Source organism: Phaethon lepturus, unplaced genomic scaffold (genome assembly GCF_000687285.1).
Source record: "Phaethon lepturus isolate BGI_N335 unplaced genomic scaffold, ASM68728v1 scaffold51088, whole genome shotgun sequence".
In the NCBI taxonomy this organism is placed as follows: Eukaryota; Metazoa; Chordata; class Aves; order Phaethontiformes; family Phaethontidae; genus Phaethon; species Phaethon lepturus.
Genome location: NW_010559380.1, coordinates 36,484 through 54,189, shown reverse-complemented (window position 1 = coordinate 54,189; position 17,706 = coordinate 36,484). Strand labels below are relative to the sequence as shown.

The following is a 17,706-nucleotide window of genomic DNA, read 5'->3' as shown; positions in this document are numbered from 1 at the left end:
CTATTGTATGGCTAGCTCGGTTCTTCCAATTAGACTCTGAACGAGCATTGTTTTCAAAAAGTGTTTTACAACTGGAAATAGATGTATCTGCTAAACAGATTCATATTTTCATGATTATACAGGTGATCTGATCACAAGGCGGAAGAGAGATCATATACATAAACAATGAGTTAAAACCCTGAATAGGATTGCTAAGTCTGTTTTTCTAGGTTACGGCTAAACGAGAGCCATTATGTGGGCTTTCAGATAAACTCACAAAGCTCTTATCTGTATAAACCTGATAGATCTGCCATTATTCTTAGTGACTAACAGAAGTTATATCATTCAGTTTCATTAAAAATGCATTAATCCTTTTTTAGTAACCTTCTTCTAATTCATTGATTCAATTATACAATGAACAATAAAAATGTTTGGTATAATGAAAATACTGTATTAAAATGTGTTATATACATAAATATTTCATTGCAATGAGATTATTCAGGGGTTTAGAAATATTAACAATATTAATATGATGCTTCGAGACAACAAAATGTATGTTTTTCCAGCATCTCTGAAACTATCTATCAAAAAGAGTAGTCTTTGAAATAAGAAGCCTGAAATGTTTGCTTATAGTATTACTTGCAGTCACTTCATGTACAGACTTCCTGGAAAGTTGGTGGCACTTACCAGCAGAGATTGATAAAGGGACAGGAAAGTGTTATATGATGTCTGCACATATTGCTCCTAAATAGTGTGAAGCCAGGTTCCTCTGGTTAGAGCAATTCCCCCCAAAGTCACTGGCCTTTGGCCTAACTGAAACCAAAGTCAGGCTCCCAGGGTTGGGCCCTGAGCTGATACTGGGAAGCATTCCAGTACTGGGAGCATTCCGCTGGGCGGCCGTATGCTCGCTGCGTTTTGAGCAACTGTCACGGCAGTGGCAGCTACTGCGACCCCACTTACACCAGCGGAGTAATTCAGACCACCAGCATGCCAGTGTAGCTCTCCAACTGGCAGTTCACGTAAACCAGTTGGAGTAATTCACCCAAGACTTTAATCGATTTTGACACAGCTAGTACTTTTTACCATTTTGTATTCAATTTCTTTTATTAATTTTTGTGGCAGGAGAGCAAAGTATCACTGGTTGTATTATATGCGTTACCTCAAATGCCGATAGCCAGGCACGGCTGAGCAGGTTTCTGTGCGAGACAGTTGATGTTGCTGGTTGCTGTGAAAAGCTGGCATGATTTCTGCAAACATTCCAAGACTAGAGGAGAAGAAAGCACTTCATATTTTCATTAGTCACCACTTTACAGATTTACTTTTAATTCTCTCAGCAAAGCAGATTATTGAAAGCAATGACCTGAGGTCTTCATTCAGATATCAGACTTGCAATCCTGTATAATGTGCGCCGCAGGGCAGAGGTCACACTGACGAGTCTGTTAATGTAGTCACTCTGGGATAAGATCAATCTCTATACTTCACCATATTGATCTAATAGCTCATTGGCACTTCCCTCTTTGAATTGATTAGCTCATGTGTGAAAAGAGATTGATGGGTTTCTGACCCTGAGGAGTCCGTCAGGGGCACACCCTTGGCAGGGGAAGTGGATGTTTTCCCTGCTTCATTTGGGTGGCTCATTATGTGGATGCCTCACAGGGAATAAGGGTCATAACATTGTTTTATGAATTATTTACAACAAAATATCAGGGTTTTGCTTCATTTGATGCTCTACCTGTACTGAACCCGTTCTAAACAGAGCATGAAGAAGCACACACAAATGGCCAAATGTACCAAATATTTGCGTAAAGGGAACCACCACATATAAGTGACCTTAAAAAGCAATTTTACTAATATAAGGTAATCATAATAGATATGAGGGTAGGAATAGACTTCATGGGTCATCTAGTCCATTCCCCTTATGCAATGACAGAATATTGATGATATCTAGAAATGAATCACATTTTAATTGCATACTCTGGATAAGTACTCTGAACTGTAGTTCAGACAACTCAGGGAACTTCATATGCACATTGCACTGTAGAAAGAGGCCATTTGCATGCAACATGTGAGCTAAAAAATAAACTATGCACATTCCTCAGTTGTTAAAAGTAACCTAAAAACCCCAGATTCAACTCCATTTATCAAATAGTCATATATTTGCAAAATGCATATATTTGACACAGTAGATTGGATTTTGGTGCCGTGTGTGCTCATGCAAGAGGAAATATTAAAGGAGCTGTCGCCAGAAGGTGAATTTAGAAGTTGGCTTTATGTTAGGTTGTACTTAAAAAATGTGTGCATTATCAGAGCCTTCACAGATACAAAGCAATACAATTAAGGACCGGCTCCTTGAAGTCTTCTGCTGAAGCCCAGGCATTTTTGTATTTCTGTCTGCATATGAATTGTAGAATCAGTCTCAAAGACATTTATAATGAAATAATTTCTTATATACCATCCAAGCTCAGGTTACTGTATAACACCATAGCTAGGTTGGTGTTACATAGGATGTCAGGTGATATGGTTATCTCACAGTACAAAAAATATTGAGCAAAATATTTTCATGGTGGTATTAAGCTAATGCTTATATTTATGTAAGAAGATGGTGCTTTTCACTAATAATATCCTGTTGTATTATTTAACTAGACATTCTGGGTTTATTTTGGGGGCTGGTGGTTTAAATTGAAAGACAGATGATTTTATTTACAGAGAAGTGTCCATATATGCTCCATGCAGTCAGGCAGCCCTTTTCTACTATTAAATTTATGATGACATAAACAGGTACTGTGTAAAAACATAGTAATAGGTAGTCCCTTCCCTAAAGCCCTTGTATTCCAAAAGAAACCGACCCTCAGGCAGATTAGTTAAAAAAAAAGGAGTGCCAAAGAGAGAATTCAATCCATTACCTGTCAGTGAAACAATGCTGAATATTTGTATAATCTTGCATGCATTTATGCTTCTAAATCATTCAGGCTATTGTATGTACCAGGAAAATTGCCCTGGTATAGACTTACGTAGCCATATTAAAAAAAGTTCTAATACGCTTCAGAAAAACTTAGAGGCAGAGTCACAATGCACTCTCCTTTAATAAGTCTGGGATAAATCTGGGATTAATCAATAAATCTTCTTACATTTGGGTATCAAAGTAATATTTTAGTCACGGTAAATCTTCAAAAATAAAACTCATGTTAAACTGAATTACAAACCAAAGTAACTGGTACTTAGACCTAGATTAGTAGTAGATTGCCAGACACTTGAACGCAAGCTATGCAAAAAATGATCTTTTGAAGAAAACGTTGCCATTTTATTACAAGCTCTTGCCCATTGACTGAGTTTCTGCCAGTCTGATTAAAACTTAGTTCCCACAGTTGTGGTGTATGGCGAACTCCAGGGTGAACAGGAAGTAATCAGAGCAACTTGATCTTGTTGTTCATCACCCCTGTTGTCATTCAGAAATTAGCTAAGAAAAAACTAATAAATTAAATGTACGGACATTCTTCCTTTTCCCTAAACTCACAGATAATCTTCTGTTTCATATGGACAAGTAGGAACCCAATTTAGAGACCCAAAATTTTGATGCCTGTGTCCACCTGTGGCAGCAGAGAAAGTCAGAGACTGGCTGAGCTGTGTCACAATCCAGTCATTTTTACCTGTAAGGTTCCTGCTTATTGTGTGTTTTCTACTGCAAAAGTTTCTCTCACCAACAAGCAGCCCAAATAAAAACAGTTTCTTCAAGGATATTTATAGACATGAATATTAATCCTAACTGCAGTGCAAATGTCAGTATGGGACCTGGGCAGATTGTGATAACCTTATTTTAATGATACTTCAGAGATTTCCAAATTAGAATGCAGGAAACGGGAAGTGGGAATAAATGAAACAAAGCCAAATGAAAGGATAAATGGAAAAAACATTTCAATACACACTTGCCTATTCCTTAAACATTCATTCAATCAACACTTCCTGTGATTTTTAAGAGCATGGCTCTGTCTGCTCTTTTACACTCTACTTTGTCAGAAAAGGAGATAATTTTTTGAAGATTATGTTCATAGTTGAAAGGATTTAGCTAGAAGGTAGCAGCCGCATGCTGAGAGCCTCCTGCAAGGCTTTTAAGATGTAAAGAGAAGTACTAAGTTTTTTGGATCATTCCCTTGTACAGTAGCACATTGGATCAGGCTGCCCAGGGAGGTGGTGGAGTCGCCATCTCTGGAAGTGTTCAAAAAACGTGTGGATGTGGCACTTCAGGACATGGTTTAGGGGTCATGGTGGCGCTGGATTAATGGTTGGACTTGATGATCTTGAAGGTCCTTTCCAACCTTGTGATTCTGTGATTCTGTGATTCTGTGATCACTGGTTCTCGCTATTTCTCCGCAACCTCCTTGTATGGCTTCAGCTTCCTTTGGTGGTGTTTTTAAGCAACTTTTTCTATCAAGTCAGATGGATACTGGTTTAATACGTGACAACCTCTATTCATAACGCTGAATTTTCTTTCACACTTTCTCCCTTATCATTGGGTCTTTTTTCTCATTTAATCTCTGCCCCAGTGACTTACTGCTACTGCTGCAGCCCTTGGGACGCAAGACAACCTTTCTGTATTTTTTCTTCATCGGTATACCATTTCCTTTCACATCTTGACTGAGGATACTGTTTCTCATGACTTCTTACTGCTTTTGCTGTGGCTTTTTTGGGCTGTTCTATTACAAAACAGAGGAAAACACAGTGGAATACATTTGTATGGTGAGTGCAGTGTTTTACAACATCACCAGTCTCTATTGCCAAAGTGTATTACAGGTGACTTTCTGTCCTTTTTAGCACACTATAGCTCCCAGTCTTGAGTCTTCAGATCCATATGTTTCAGTGATTCAACTATCGGTAGAAGGAAGTATCTGCCCTTACATAGTTGGATGTTTGTCAAAAGTATTAAGAGGACTATGAAAAGTAAAATATAAAAAAAAATTTTTGATTCCTGAAAAAGATTGCAATGCTGTGCAATCAAAAGATAAAGAACATTTAAAATACAAAACTGCTGATTTGATGATAACTAGGAATGGTATGGAACATTCAATATATTAGATTCTTTGTATGGTTTATCAGTGTCCAACCCTGAGTATCACTACTACATACTTGGAAAATTATTCTTCTCTCATTTACGCTGCTGTAATGTTAAAGTACCTCCTTTTTAGTCTTGACATCAGAGGATTATTTGCATATTCTCATCGGTAGAACTGTGAATACAGTCCCACACTGTGTACACAAACCAACCTTTGTAGGTGTTGGCTGTTAAGAGTAAGGTTATACTTCTCTTATGGCTTGCCCTTTTCCCATGCTCCACATGCCCTTGAATAGCTGTACTGGAAATAAACGCATACCCTGTTAAACAGAAGAGTAACCACATCATGCAATTTAAACAAGAGCAAATTTAAGTAACTCTTGTGTTAATGCATGCAAAAAAGAGTGTTCTAGGGCATGCAGCACTTGAAAGAACAGGACCCTAAGTGTGCTGAGAGATTACTCTGCCTGCCTGTTACCATATTAAAGAGTCTTTCTGAAATTAGCAAGTCTCTTGTGTCACAAGTTAAAAATATTTTCCATATTACACTTAGTTGATTGAGTTTTAATAGAATATTTATTTTGTGGAAAATAAATTGAGTTCTTACTAGGACTTTGCCTTTAATATTAACAAACCACCCCTATGTGTTGTCCTGATCTCTGTCGAAATTTGATGTTGTTGTTTTCTAAGAAATTTTACAAATGAGAGCTAACGTAGGAGGTAAAGTTTACCTACAGACTCTTAGAATAAGTGTCAGCTGCAAAAATGGGGTAGCTGTGAGAAAAATTAAATCATAATTTATCCAATAAATCACCAAACAGGAAAGGAACATTACATATGAGAAATCCTTGCAGATAATACTAAAATATGTGTGACTTGGAGAAGACCACAGAGACTTTAATCGAAGGCTGCTGTACAGTAGCATGAAACTGCTGATTCAATATATTGAGAATAAACTCATCAACAGTACCATAAAATTTACTGGACTCAGTCTTGTCTGCTGATTCCCTGGAGGACATCATTGTGCCTCCTAAAAAGCAGATCAGACCTGCAAGGCTAAGGATGAATCAAGTGGGTGTAATTCTGTTTTTGTTTATGTGGAAGTCAAAGGACTTATGTTCATGCAAGTTAAGAGTTAAGAATGTGGCTCAGCACATTTTTGCTGTTAGTTCGTTGACATGAGAAAAAAACCAGGTGTGTTTCCAGAGTAATTCAAGGGAACAAAACAGCTTTAGTACCAAAATTGCTACACAAACTACATAGCATTATCTGAATTTTTTAAAAATTCTAGACCCAACTATGCATCAACTTATGCTGTACTAACACCAGTAGAGATACTCACAGGAGCAGGAATTTGAAGATGAGTTCTATGGGTCCAGTCCTGAAGAAGGTACCTCCTTCTTCACCCTGTGAAACAGATGCTGAGAAGAAGAATTAATTTCCCTCTTTCCTTATCTTTGCATTCACTTTGGCAGGGAAGAAACACTGCGTTGTAAGCAAAATTTTCAATTGGGACTAAAAAGAAATCCTTTTCTTATTTTCAGGTAAAAAAAAACCCACCCAAAAAAAGAACCTAAGAAAAACACATTTATAATTCATCAGAAATAATGCTGACTGAAAAATACTAAGTCATTTTCACGCAGTTTGCACAGAGATAAATGTGAGTCAAAGGAGAAGAAATAGGAGTGTGATATGTTGTATTTGATGCACTGTGTAATATATATACAGACACACACAAAGTTTATTGTATCAGCGCTTTCATCTGATGTTTGAAGAGCTGAGATTTGTTGTTTACCTTCTCCTTATTAGAGGAGAATACTCTCTAAATGGAGTCCAAAGATCCATAAAAGAACAGAGGTCTTAGTAGGATCACCATCAGCTGCTTGCCCACATGCCCTTCAGCCATCGGAGGCCCCTAGACTCACGCACCTTGCGTTATATTCCTGCAAGAAAAGGGGATGAGTGTGAACTGATGCACAAGGCTGCTTTTGATGCAAGTATTTTGACTCAATGGAAGATTAGCACTGAAACTGGGAAATGTCTGGTCACTGCTGCTTTGATCCCCTTTCACAGTGATCTCACATAGTTGTCCAGGGGCGTGCAAGGGGAGAAGCTTTTGCAAAGCAATTGCTCTCCCCACGTGCATTTGCTAAGCAGGAAACACCACACGCCATCCAGAGCATGGGCACCACATACTCACTGCTTTACCTTTTGGAAGGGTAAAAGCATGTGGATTTTCAAAGGTATAATGTTGCTTTGTGATATAAATTCCTTATCTATGCTGTTTCAAAAACTGAGAAGTGGCTTGATATTCCAAATGCTAATGGTTCCATGAGCACAGAGTTAACAAAGCGTTTTAATTCTTCTCTCTTCCTTTCTCTCAGTTCTCTGCTGTTGAGTAAAGGGTGAGCATATTAGCCTTTCTTTCGGCATGGTGCCCAGCAGTTACTTTCCTCCATCCGGATACCGATTCACACAAGGCATATAGGAACTTAGTATCTTGGGTAGATTTACACCCTATTGAAATAGGTGTCACCGATTGACGGATTCAGAAGTTATTGAAGGAAGAGGTATACAGACACACAGAGGCACACACCAAGTATAACTGCGTCTTTGTAACAGCCTCTTCACACGATGTAAAGGAGCAGGAAAAGGCACACATTGAAGTATTTCTAAATTTCCTTTCATTTCTAAATCACAAAAAAATATAAAATGCTTCCAAACTTGGACAGATTTTATACTCGCTTCACGCTAGAGCTAGACGGAACAGGACAGCTGTGTAACCCACTGCAGGCTTGTAAAGATCACTGCCTTTACCAACAAATTTTATATAGCGCACAGGTTTCTAGTAAAGAGCTGAAACAATCATAGTTAATATTAAATCAATTTTTCTTGAACTTTGTAGCATTTTATTACTGAGGTTATAGGTAGTAATCACTTTTTATTAGGGCATTCACTGGTTCTGAAAGTTATGTGCATTTACTTTTAAAACCGCATTGGCTGTTACGTGCTGCTTTTTGACAGCAACCTTGCATAGGAGGTTTCCCACTGTTAGCAGCAACCCATCTGGAGAGTCCAAATCCTTCTCTACCTCTGTAACCATTTGGAAACCATGCATGCATTCAGGAGTCAAAATTAGCCTCTGGAGTGCACTTGTCTTATAAAACTTTGATCTGGGGCAATTTGCTTCACTATAGCATAAGAAAATGGAGTAACAACTCGAGCTATATGTCTGCAATGACTTGTGAGTGATCTCCTAACTACATTTGAAAGAAAGTTCAACCATCCCTTGAACCTGTATGCTTCAGGCTGAACAATTCCGACAGATGTTTAATCACTTCATATTCACTAGGAAATGGCTATTCAATGGCCGTAGAATTTAAAAGTGGCACTATGAAATGAATGCTTCATGTTATTTCTATATTGGCATTCCCTTTTAGAAGCTTAAGTAAAAACAATTCAGCTGAATCCAACATGGTTTTATCACATAAATTTCAATCTTTTTTTTTTTTTCAATCATTAGATACCCTTTTAAATTTTTAGTAGCAGAAAAGCCCAAAGCTATAGCGCAAGTTGATGGAAATTAAAAGAGATGAAACGGGATTCTCCAACTTCTCAGAAAGGGAGGTGTAGACTGGGTAAAAGGTGAGTGCATTGTTCAACTGAAGCTGCAGCAACAATTAGAAGGAAAATATTTAACTTAGAGCAACACAGAAAAAAAACATGACCCCAAAACTTTTAACAGGTAATTAATCAACTGTCAGGCTGAAAATACCTTTTCAGAACAAAAATCGTAACAAATCTGCAGTTGTTAGTTACAGTATGCTAAATATTGTGAAACACCTTCCTAAAAAAAAGACACAGTGTGGTTTTGATAAGATTAAGGTGCATTTCAGCAAAGCATACACATTATTCTTCATTTTACTGTTTGGCAATTTCAATGTACTTCTTCAGAGAAAACTAAAGTTTATAATGATTAACATTCTGTGCTGTGGGAAGCATACACTCTATAACAATACTACTCTTGTGTCACACTAGCCCTCCTCATCTATAACATCAGCACAAATAGTTTTTCAGATGAGTAACCAGCATTTCTGAGATAAGTCCTTACTTAAACTACAGTTGATAATGCGTGATTGTGTCTTGCAGTGTCAACAGAGGCCTCAGTGAGCCTGACAAACTTCCACTGAGTCCTGGACCAAAAGCTCAGGGCCCAGCTCAGTGGGAGTCTGGGGTTTAGCAGTGACACTCCCATCCCCAACCCCAGACCATCTTTTTGTCCCACCGTGAGATGCTGTGTCACCACAGTGCTCAGGATTAGACCTTTACACTTCAAATTGACAGTCTATTTCCTCCACTCTTGGAAATACCTTATGTGGCTTGCATTATATTGCTAAGATTAATTATGCAAACTAATAGTTGTATCTAAATGTATTCTCATGCATGACTGTTTTCTAATCCTCGTTAGCAGAGAAATCAGAAAAGTGATTTAAAGTCACCTTATAATTCCAGCTGTCAGTAGAAAAACTCAGGCATGCCACTAGGGAATTCTCTGTTCAAACCTGTATTCATATATTTATCTGTATGAAGTTCACTGTGCAGATGAGCAATACCTTGTGAATCTTTCACACCGGACACACAGAAGTGTCACAGTTCCACCAGGCTCCATGGTTCTATTAAACCCCCAAGGAAAAAAAGTCAGTGGACTTGATGGAGGGGACACACCTCTTTGTCTCTCTGTTTTCACAAATGTGATTTTTTTTAAGTTTTGAATGGGAAACACTATTTTGTAGTGAAATTGAAGAGCAAGCTAATGTAGGGAGCACAGTGACCCTCCCACGCTTGGGGCACTGACTCTCCTATTGCACTGCGACCCACCTTCATCCATTCCCATCCCAAGACATGTGAACTCCCGACCCAGATGTACAGCAGTTCTGCTCTGGGGCTTTACTGAGAAAAGCTGGGGTGGCCAATGGCTGGGACAAGAGGAGCACGCAGGCTGCAGCCAGCCCTTCCCGAGTGCTGCGGCCGGTAGGCTGTGCAAGTGGTGATTCCCTTCTGGGGTGAGGGAGAAGGAGCGAGCGAGGTTTCTTTCACAGAGGTCACAATACTGAAATATTGTCAATTAATACTGATATTGTGCACATTTCTACCATGAGGTCACTGCAGATATGTTTCTAGGTCAACACCTGAAGGACAAAATCTTAAAACCTTATCTGAATATAGTGCATTGCATCCTGCCTTCCACCTGTACACAAAAGAGCTGTCAGGGGATACTGCAGGGCAAACTGCCTGCGCAGCATCTCCTTCGCCATGTCTCCCTGTTTACCTGTCACCCATCTAGATGCTGGGAGATTGTTTTGCAGGAGTTACTCTGGCTAGCTTGGTAGTTTGTGGGCAGCACAGTGGGATGGTGCTGGGTGGTTGTGGCAATGACCATTTGTCTTCCAGCTTATGACTTGGGTAATATGCTACAAGTAGTGCAAACAACATGAGATAGGAGATTATGGATGACTCCAAATTCTGACATGCTTCCTTGTCCTCACTGTAAGCGTAGGTAAATAGGATTTTGTTGCAGGTAATAGGGTTTTACCTATTGTCATGTATTAATGCTATCAGAAAGCTATCCCTTGCTCCACCTTTGTAACCCTGCTGTTTGAGAGAGTAGACAACGCACATGCCCACTTTCACCTCTGGGACTTCTCCTGCCTGCGCTGGCAACAACCACCATCCTTCTGCTTCTCTAACACAAAGTACTTGCTCCTTCTCTGCCCCAGCAGCATCACTTACTGTTGCACAAACCCTTTAAGTCTGCATCTCATCCAATCTCACCATCCTCACCTTCCAGGTTTTATCTGACATCCAACGTCCCTTATGTCTTCTCTCACTGCACTGCCTCCCCATTCCCCTGCTTTAAAGCCTCCTTCTGAGCACCCTCTTTGGTTCCCTTGTCATTTAGCAGCAGTTTTACAAGTGTGATTTTTTTTTACTCCTTTCATGCTCATAACTTCATTACTCTTTCATGCCACCCCGCATGCTGGAAATGATGTCCTGTTTCTTTTGAGTCACACCCCCTCCCTTAGCTTCCTCCACATCTTTCCCCAAAAGCCTTTTCTTCAGCAACAATTTCCAGTTATGCTGTCCCCACTGATGTGCCTTCAGCTGAATGCCACCGGCCAGAGAGGACCTAAATTTAACCATCTGGGCACAGTATTCACTCACGCTTTTGCTCGAGGCTAGATAGCTGTCAAATGGGTATCTATCTATCTATCTCATTTGACAACTTGCTTCGATAAGTCATGGGTTACATTATCCTTGTGTCAATGTTCTGTTATGGCAGGGAGCAGCTGCAAATCTGGGGAGCGTTCTCACAGCAGCCAGTTTTTGGTTGTGTGATGTTCAATTTTTATTTATAAGAATTCACAGTAGTTGGGACAAAGGGCGCTTTTTTCTTGTTGTTGTTAAAGTATTGACGATACTCTTAAAGATCTCCACAAACCAAAAAATCTCAGAGCTTAGCCAGTAGTACAAGTTTATGAGCCTGTTTCTAGTTCAATGTATACCATGATTGAAAATGATGCTGATTATAGGGAAGTCCCAGCCTGGAGCTAAGTTATCTTAGTGGCAGAATCTTATCTTTTCTCCTGCTTACCCCGTTAATGACGGACTAGCACGCTTTGGTTTTGGAGTCAGAAGACTGAAGTCCACAAGGTGTTTTTTCTGCAGACGACCTTCCTCTTCAGAACTCACTTTCCACTTCGGCCACCAAAACTTAAGCCTCTTTGCTTTCAGGATCAGTTTAAGGCACATACATGTTTTGGTGAAAGGCTGATTTTTTCATTTTGCCAGATAAAATGCTTCTGCAACTCATTTATTGATGTGCCACGAAAACACAAGGGTGTTTGTGTTCTGGCTGAACTTACACACGTCATAAACTTTACCAGCTCAGTCTAACATAAGAAGTGATGTGTTAGCATTTTTGTTCAATGTGGTCTATGTTGTTTTCTATTTTTTATTTCATATGCATTAGCAGAGATAAAGTATGTGTGTTGCCTCATGTACATGCCTCTCAGAAGTAGGGTGGAATTGATCACTTGCCCTACATTTTAGTAATCCACGACCCTCCTTAAAGTCATCTCTGCTTCTTCCTAGTGCAAACGGGGAAGCATTCTGCTGCCTCGCCAGCTTTCTTAAAATGACAAAAGCAGCTGGATCTAATAGTATTCTGAAAGCAATACTGTGTTTTGGGTGTGTATTGTGCTTTTTATACTATCCATTTTATAGGCTTTCACTGGTTAAATGACAGTGAATACAGAGGAGCAGATTTTGTGAACCACTAGCAGATGTTCACTGTTGTTAGTTTTACAAGTCTTGTAGAACAGCAGGAACAGACTATGTGCAAAACATTTTTTTTTTGTGATTTTGCCATCTCATACTGTTCTCACAGCACTGTCTCGGTAATGATATGATAAAGCTTGGGAGGTAAGCTTTGATTGCAGACTAGCTGCTGTTGGGGCCTTTGGAAACCCAGACCCATAAAGTGTAGTTTGTTTTAAAAAGCCTGTGGCTGAGACAGATGGGTTAGCTGGAAATATGTCATTCATAATATAATCAAATGCTTGACCTCTTATTCAGGTATTAGTTGTTATGACATGGATGCTGAATGTTTAAACTGTCTCACAGCTTGGTTGTTCAGATGTAAGCTGCGATAGCTGTGTGTGAAATGCTAATTTTGGATAAAATTATGTTAGCATGATTTATTTGATTTTTGTTGTACAGGGGAGAAAATTATGACAAAACAGTTTCACGTAAAAAGCAAGAGTACTAGGATCGCTAAATTTCAAACATTTTCTTCAAATAATGCCTTATTTTAAACTTGGCTGAAGTTTTGGTAGGGAGAGTATCAATGTGGTAATTTACTGTCAGCTCTCGAGCTAACAAGTCACTTGGTTGAAATGGTTTTGTAGTTAAATACATGTTGTGGGCAGAGGTAGAGATCTTTAATACAGAATCAGCCTTGCCCTGTGATCTGAACAGAAATGAATTATCATGAGCACAGACAGCATAGGGACGGAGCAAGGCTGCGTTTGTGATAGCACTAGCTTTTCTTTGACTTAGTAATATATCCTTCTACAGAGTCCACACCTCTTTCTTTCCTCCATCTCTATTGCCAATGGATATGTAGCTTATAGGAGTGATCTGAGCATACATGTATAAACTGTGACTGTAGGCAGAACAGCAACAGTTATAAAAGATTAGTCTTAATACTGGAAAGCCAAAGCATGCAAAACATTTGAAATATCAGTACTGAGAGTGTTTGCACAACGCTAATTCAACCCTTTTGTGTCTATGCATTGAAATCTGGTATAACACAAACACAAGATTGAAGATAAAATAGGAATAAGACAGACAATCTTAATACAAGCATTAACTAATTCTGCCATGCTTGATTTTGCAACCTTAAGATATTATTTTGGCACAGATATTTGGATATAGTTTTCCTTGTTGTTTTCTTTTTTTTTTTTTTTAAGAGAAAAGCAGGGGTGGGATAAAAATAAAATTAAAACAAAACAAATGAAAATTGTGTCATCCTCTAGCTAAAGCAGTAGCGGAGGGAATGAGTTATGCAGTTTTCCATCACAGATACTTGCTGAAGTCATGGAGCAGGCAAAAGCAAGAACTCCCTTTCTCTTCTGATTTCATTTGCTTGGACAGTCCGGCAAGAGGGAATAATTTGAGACAGATACCTAACAGGGAGAAACTGGAACAAGAACAGTTGGGAGAAAACTGTGAGTAGAGAGAGGAGAGATTAATGAGGAAGGCAAAGAGAGACTTCAATATTTAAGATGTTAAAGTCTGAGCTATATGGCAAGTGACTGGAAAGAGGGAGACAATACTGGGTAACTTTCACAGGTGACACCACAAAAATCTATTAGTAACAAACGATACTTTCTTCTCTACCACACAACCAGAAAAGAAGCTTGAAAGAATGAAGCTCAAAAATCCATTAGGTCATAGCTGATAAAATTTGAAAACATCTATTGCATTATCTAATTCAGCTTATGCAAGATTTCTCCTTATAATGCAGTTTCCTGTGCATTATGAAATCTAGTTCTAAAGCAATTGAAATTAGAACACCTGGAAAACAATTTTAATAGTTCCATGTCTCAGAAATGTTCTCCACTTAAAATATTCTCTTCACTAATTTCATTTTTACTACTCCTAATTTATAGCATTTTTAATCTGTTCAGCAATTGCTATCTCTGCAGGTTCTTAGAATCCTTTTAGCTATATACCTGCCATTGCCACAACCGCACCAGACATTTAGTTGTAGCAAGGCTAATGTACGCATCTCCTAACAACTCTTTCAGACACATGTCTGAAGTCAAAGACTTTGTTTGATTTTAGGAAGAAATCAGTAAATTCAGTAAGAACAGGTCCAGAGGATATTGATGCTTACCGTGACTGAATTCTAGTCAGCCTTACACTAATTTGTGGAAATCTTAATTATTTTTCAATCTTTAAAGTGAATAAAACTGAATGCAATCCAGTTGCAACAGGAGTCAGTTTAGTGATACACTTTGTTGTCCTATAATATGTACATCCCGAATAACATTGCACAAAATCTTAATGTAGGTTGCTTGTGCTGAGTGCCCAGTATGTGCCTTCTATCACTAAATGCAGTTAGTGGTATTTCTCACTGCTCACTACTGCCTTATGCATGGCCCTTTCCTGCCCTACTGGTGACACCTGAAGCAGCTCAGCTTCTATTTATGATGATCTTTTCTTCTTTTTTCATAGTACCACAACCATACTCAGAGGGAGTATTTACCTCTCTCTTCACATTTTCCTTTGCAAGGGACCTATCTCTGACTTGGGCTTGTTGCAACAATGATGCGCTTGAATCTGCAGATTCCTTACTATTTCCAGAAGCTGAGATTCAAAGATGGGGAGTATGGAAAAGTTCACATCAGCATTATTTCTGCTATTCTTGCTTTGGGTAAAAATAATATCCCATTTCCATGAGCATTTCATAAATATACTATTATTATTACTTTGCATAACAATGTCATAGCTCTGCTTTCCTAGAATGTATTATGTAGTAAATATTCTATACATTTTATGGGTAAGGGTTTCAGTAGTGCTCTATTTATTCAACTAAAAAAAGCAATTTTGTGGATGAATAATTTTTGATAGCATTTCAGTTCTCATGACGTTAACCAGATGCCTGAAGAAGGACTGACTGTAGTGTGATGTAAGACTTACTCCCAGAGTGATGCCACCAACGTTTGTGTTTGCTTTACAGGTTGATGACCAAATGAAGTTGCTTCAGAACTGCTGGAGTGAACTCCTAATTCTAGATCACATTTACCGGCAAGTGGTACATGGGAAAGAAGGCTCCATCCTTCTGGTTACTGGGCAACAAGTGAGTATGTGGGCTCACAGAGGTATTGATGGCTTTTTAATAAGAATTTTCAAAATAGCAGGAGTTTAACTAGGTCAGAAGCACTCCTGTGTTCTCAGAGATTCTCCACAAATAATGTAGATAAAATGACTTGTGCACTCTGTTCCTAGTCTGCTGATTACAGTTAAACTTATAAAAGCAGATATAATCATAAGCGCTTTGCTTTTCAAATATACTTCTATACTTCAATGATTGAAAAATAGCAGATGAGAAGTGTTTGTCAAGAAGTTGTATTTCCTTGAGGCTAAAATGGTTTCTGACAACAACAACAACACTCCCAAACCTGACGCTTTAGGGTTAAGCAATTATAACTTATTTTCCCTTCAGAATTGTGGTTTATTCAGAAGAATCACTGCTGGGTCAGAAACCTGGAGAACCTGCATCTACTACCTCAGAAATATCTTGGCTTTAGAGAAGTATGCACATGTGTAAGAAACTGGGCAGCTAAGACATCTAATCTCAGGAAAATTTTTCAGTCCATAGGCTATAAATACAGGTACTGTCTCAGGAGCTGTCTCAGGGTATGCACCCTGCAGTTTCTACTCAGCTTTCCAAGGGTTAATTTTCTTCAGGAGTCAGATGCATAGATCTCCCAAAATGCAAGAGCAATAATGAGGCAAATATGAGAAGAATTGTGAGAAAACCCAAAGGAAACAGAAAGTTTTGTCTCCCTCATACTTTCCAAAGCACAGAGAACTTGACAGTAAAATAAGAACCTTATTCCTAAGATTCTTAATCTGGATTGAAGAGAAAAAAACCCACAGTATCAAAGAGAAGCAAAGGGTGCCTGTACATTATGTTCCTGATTCAAAGTGAAAACAAATGATGGCCCATTGGTATTTCAGTAACTGCAAACTGAACCGCTTCAATTTATACACACATGTGAAAGAGCTCCCTTTTCTAAGATACATCATTTTTGTCTGCATATTGTGGAATCTGCTTACAGCTTTGGTTATAATTTTAAAACTGTAACCATTTCTTAACACTAAGAACAAGTGTTTATAAGCATCAGAAGGAGAAATAACTGCATTTATGATTAAAAGGTATACAGTGTAAGGGAGAAATGATCGACTTCTCTAAGAAAAGAAGTGGGAAAATTAAAATTCTAGCTATGGAACTGACTCCTGCACTTTTGTGGAAAGTCACTAACCTATCCAAGATAAAGTTGTACTCCGTAATTATAAGAGCAAAAATTAGTTGCATTACTCTTGATTTATATTGGTGCTGTTGAGAAAATGATCCTCTTTCCATTTCATCATCTGCAAAACATGGGCAATTGTACTGGCAATTATTTTATTTATGACACAGGGTGCTTGCTTATTCCTTTGTTTATAAAGCTGTAAATATATTGGCAGTTTTCTGTTCCCGATAGAACTGCTGAATTAGTGTCTCATTTGTTATGTGATTAGCTAGTTTTTAAAGGTACTGAGTGCCTAAGTCCCACTGAAATCATTAGAAAGATCTAAATACCCTTAAATTCTAGCCATTGTCCCCATCTTTCCACAGTAATAATTCTTACCTCATTAGCCACTTTTATCTTTTCTTGAAAACAACCAAACCAGCTGCACATGATCTCAAGGCGAAGCAGAAAATTTCATCACTGTCGCACAACAGGTAGCAGGACGCTTATTAAATGTATTGCTTGCAAATTAGCTGGGTTTGGAAGTTGTATATTTCCAAGCAGAATTATAGTTTCCAACTAAATTAAAACATAGCTAAATTGGACTGATTGCACCCTTTTTTTCCCCAGGTTTGTCAAATAGGTTTAATACGTCCTCCTTTCAACCCAATTTCACTTTCCTATGCCAAAGTTTGTCCTTTTGAAGTTGGTGCAAGCACTCCCAGAGTCTCCCATCATTTGTACATTCCTCTTCGCACTTAGGCTGCTTGGAGAGCCAGGAGAATGTATTAGGAGAACAGCAAACAAGACCACCACTGTCAGTCCCTTTCCTTACGGTTGGACTCCTTCCCCTTTCATGCTTGCTAATGGCTGGAGAACATACTCCCATGTATGCATCACAGATTCTCCTTGAGAAATAGGAAGACACCAGGCCTGAAGTAAATATGCAGTCTCTGGCTACTGTTTTCGAAACCGGAATGAGGCTGAAATCTACACATAATGCCACTGTATTATCCTGATTTCATTCAGCTCTGGTCACTGTCATCCCAGATCAAAAGCCAGATTGCTTACAGGAGCGGACACAGCTGCACAGAC

The 17,706-nt window shown here is 38.7% G+C and overlaps 1 protein-coding gene across 1 annotated transcript in view; it reads left to right on the top strand.

Moving 5' to 3' along the window:
- The window catches only part of NR5A2 (nuclear receptor subfamily 5, group A, member 2), a 60,532-nt gene that overhangs the window by 25,864 nt on the left and 16,962 nt on the right, over nt 1-17,706 (top strand). Inside the window, exon 4 of the mRNA XM_010293324.1 lies at nt 15,333-15,452. Coding sequence (XP_010291626.1) covers nt 15,333-15,452 — 120 coding nt within the window. The remainder of the gene's footprint in view (nt 1-15,332; nt 15,453-17,706) is intronic.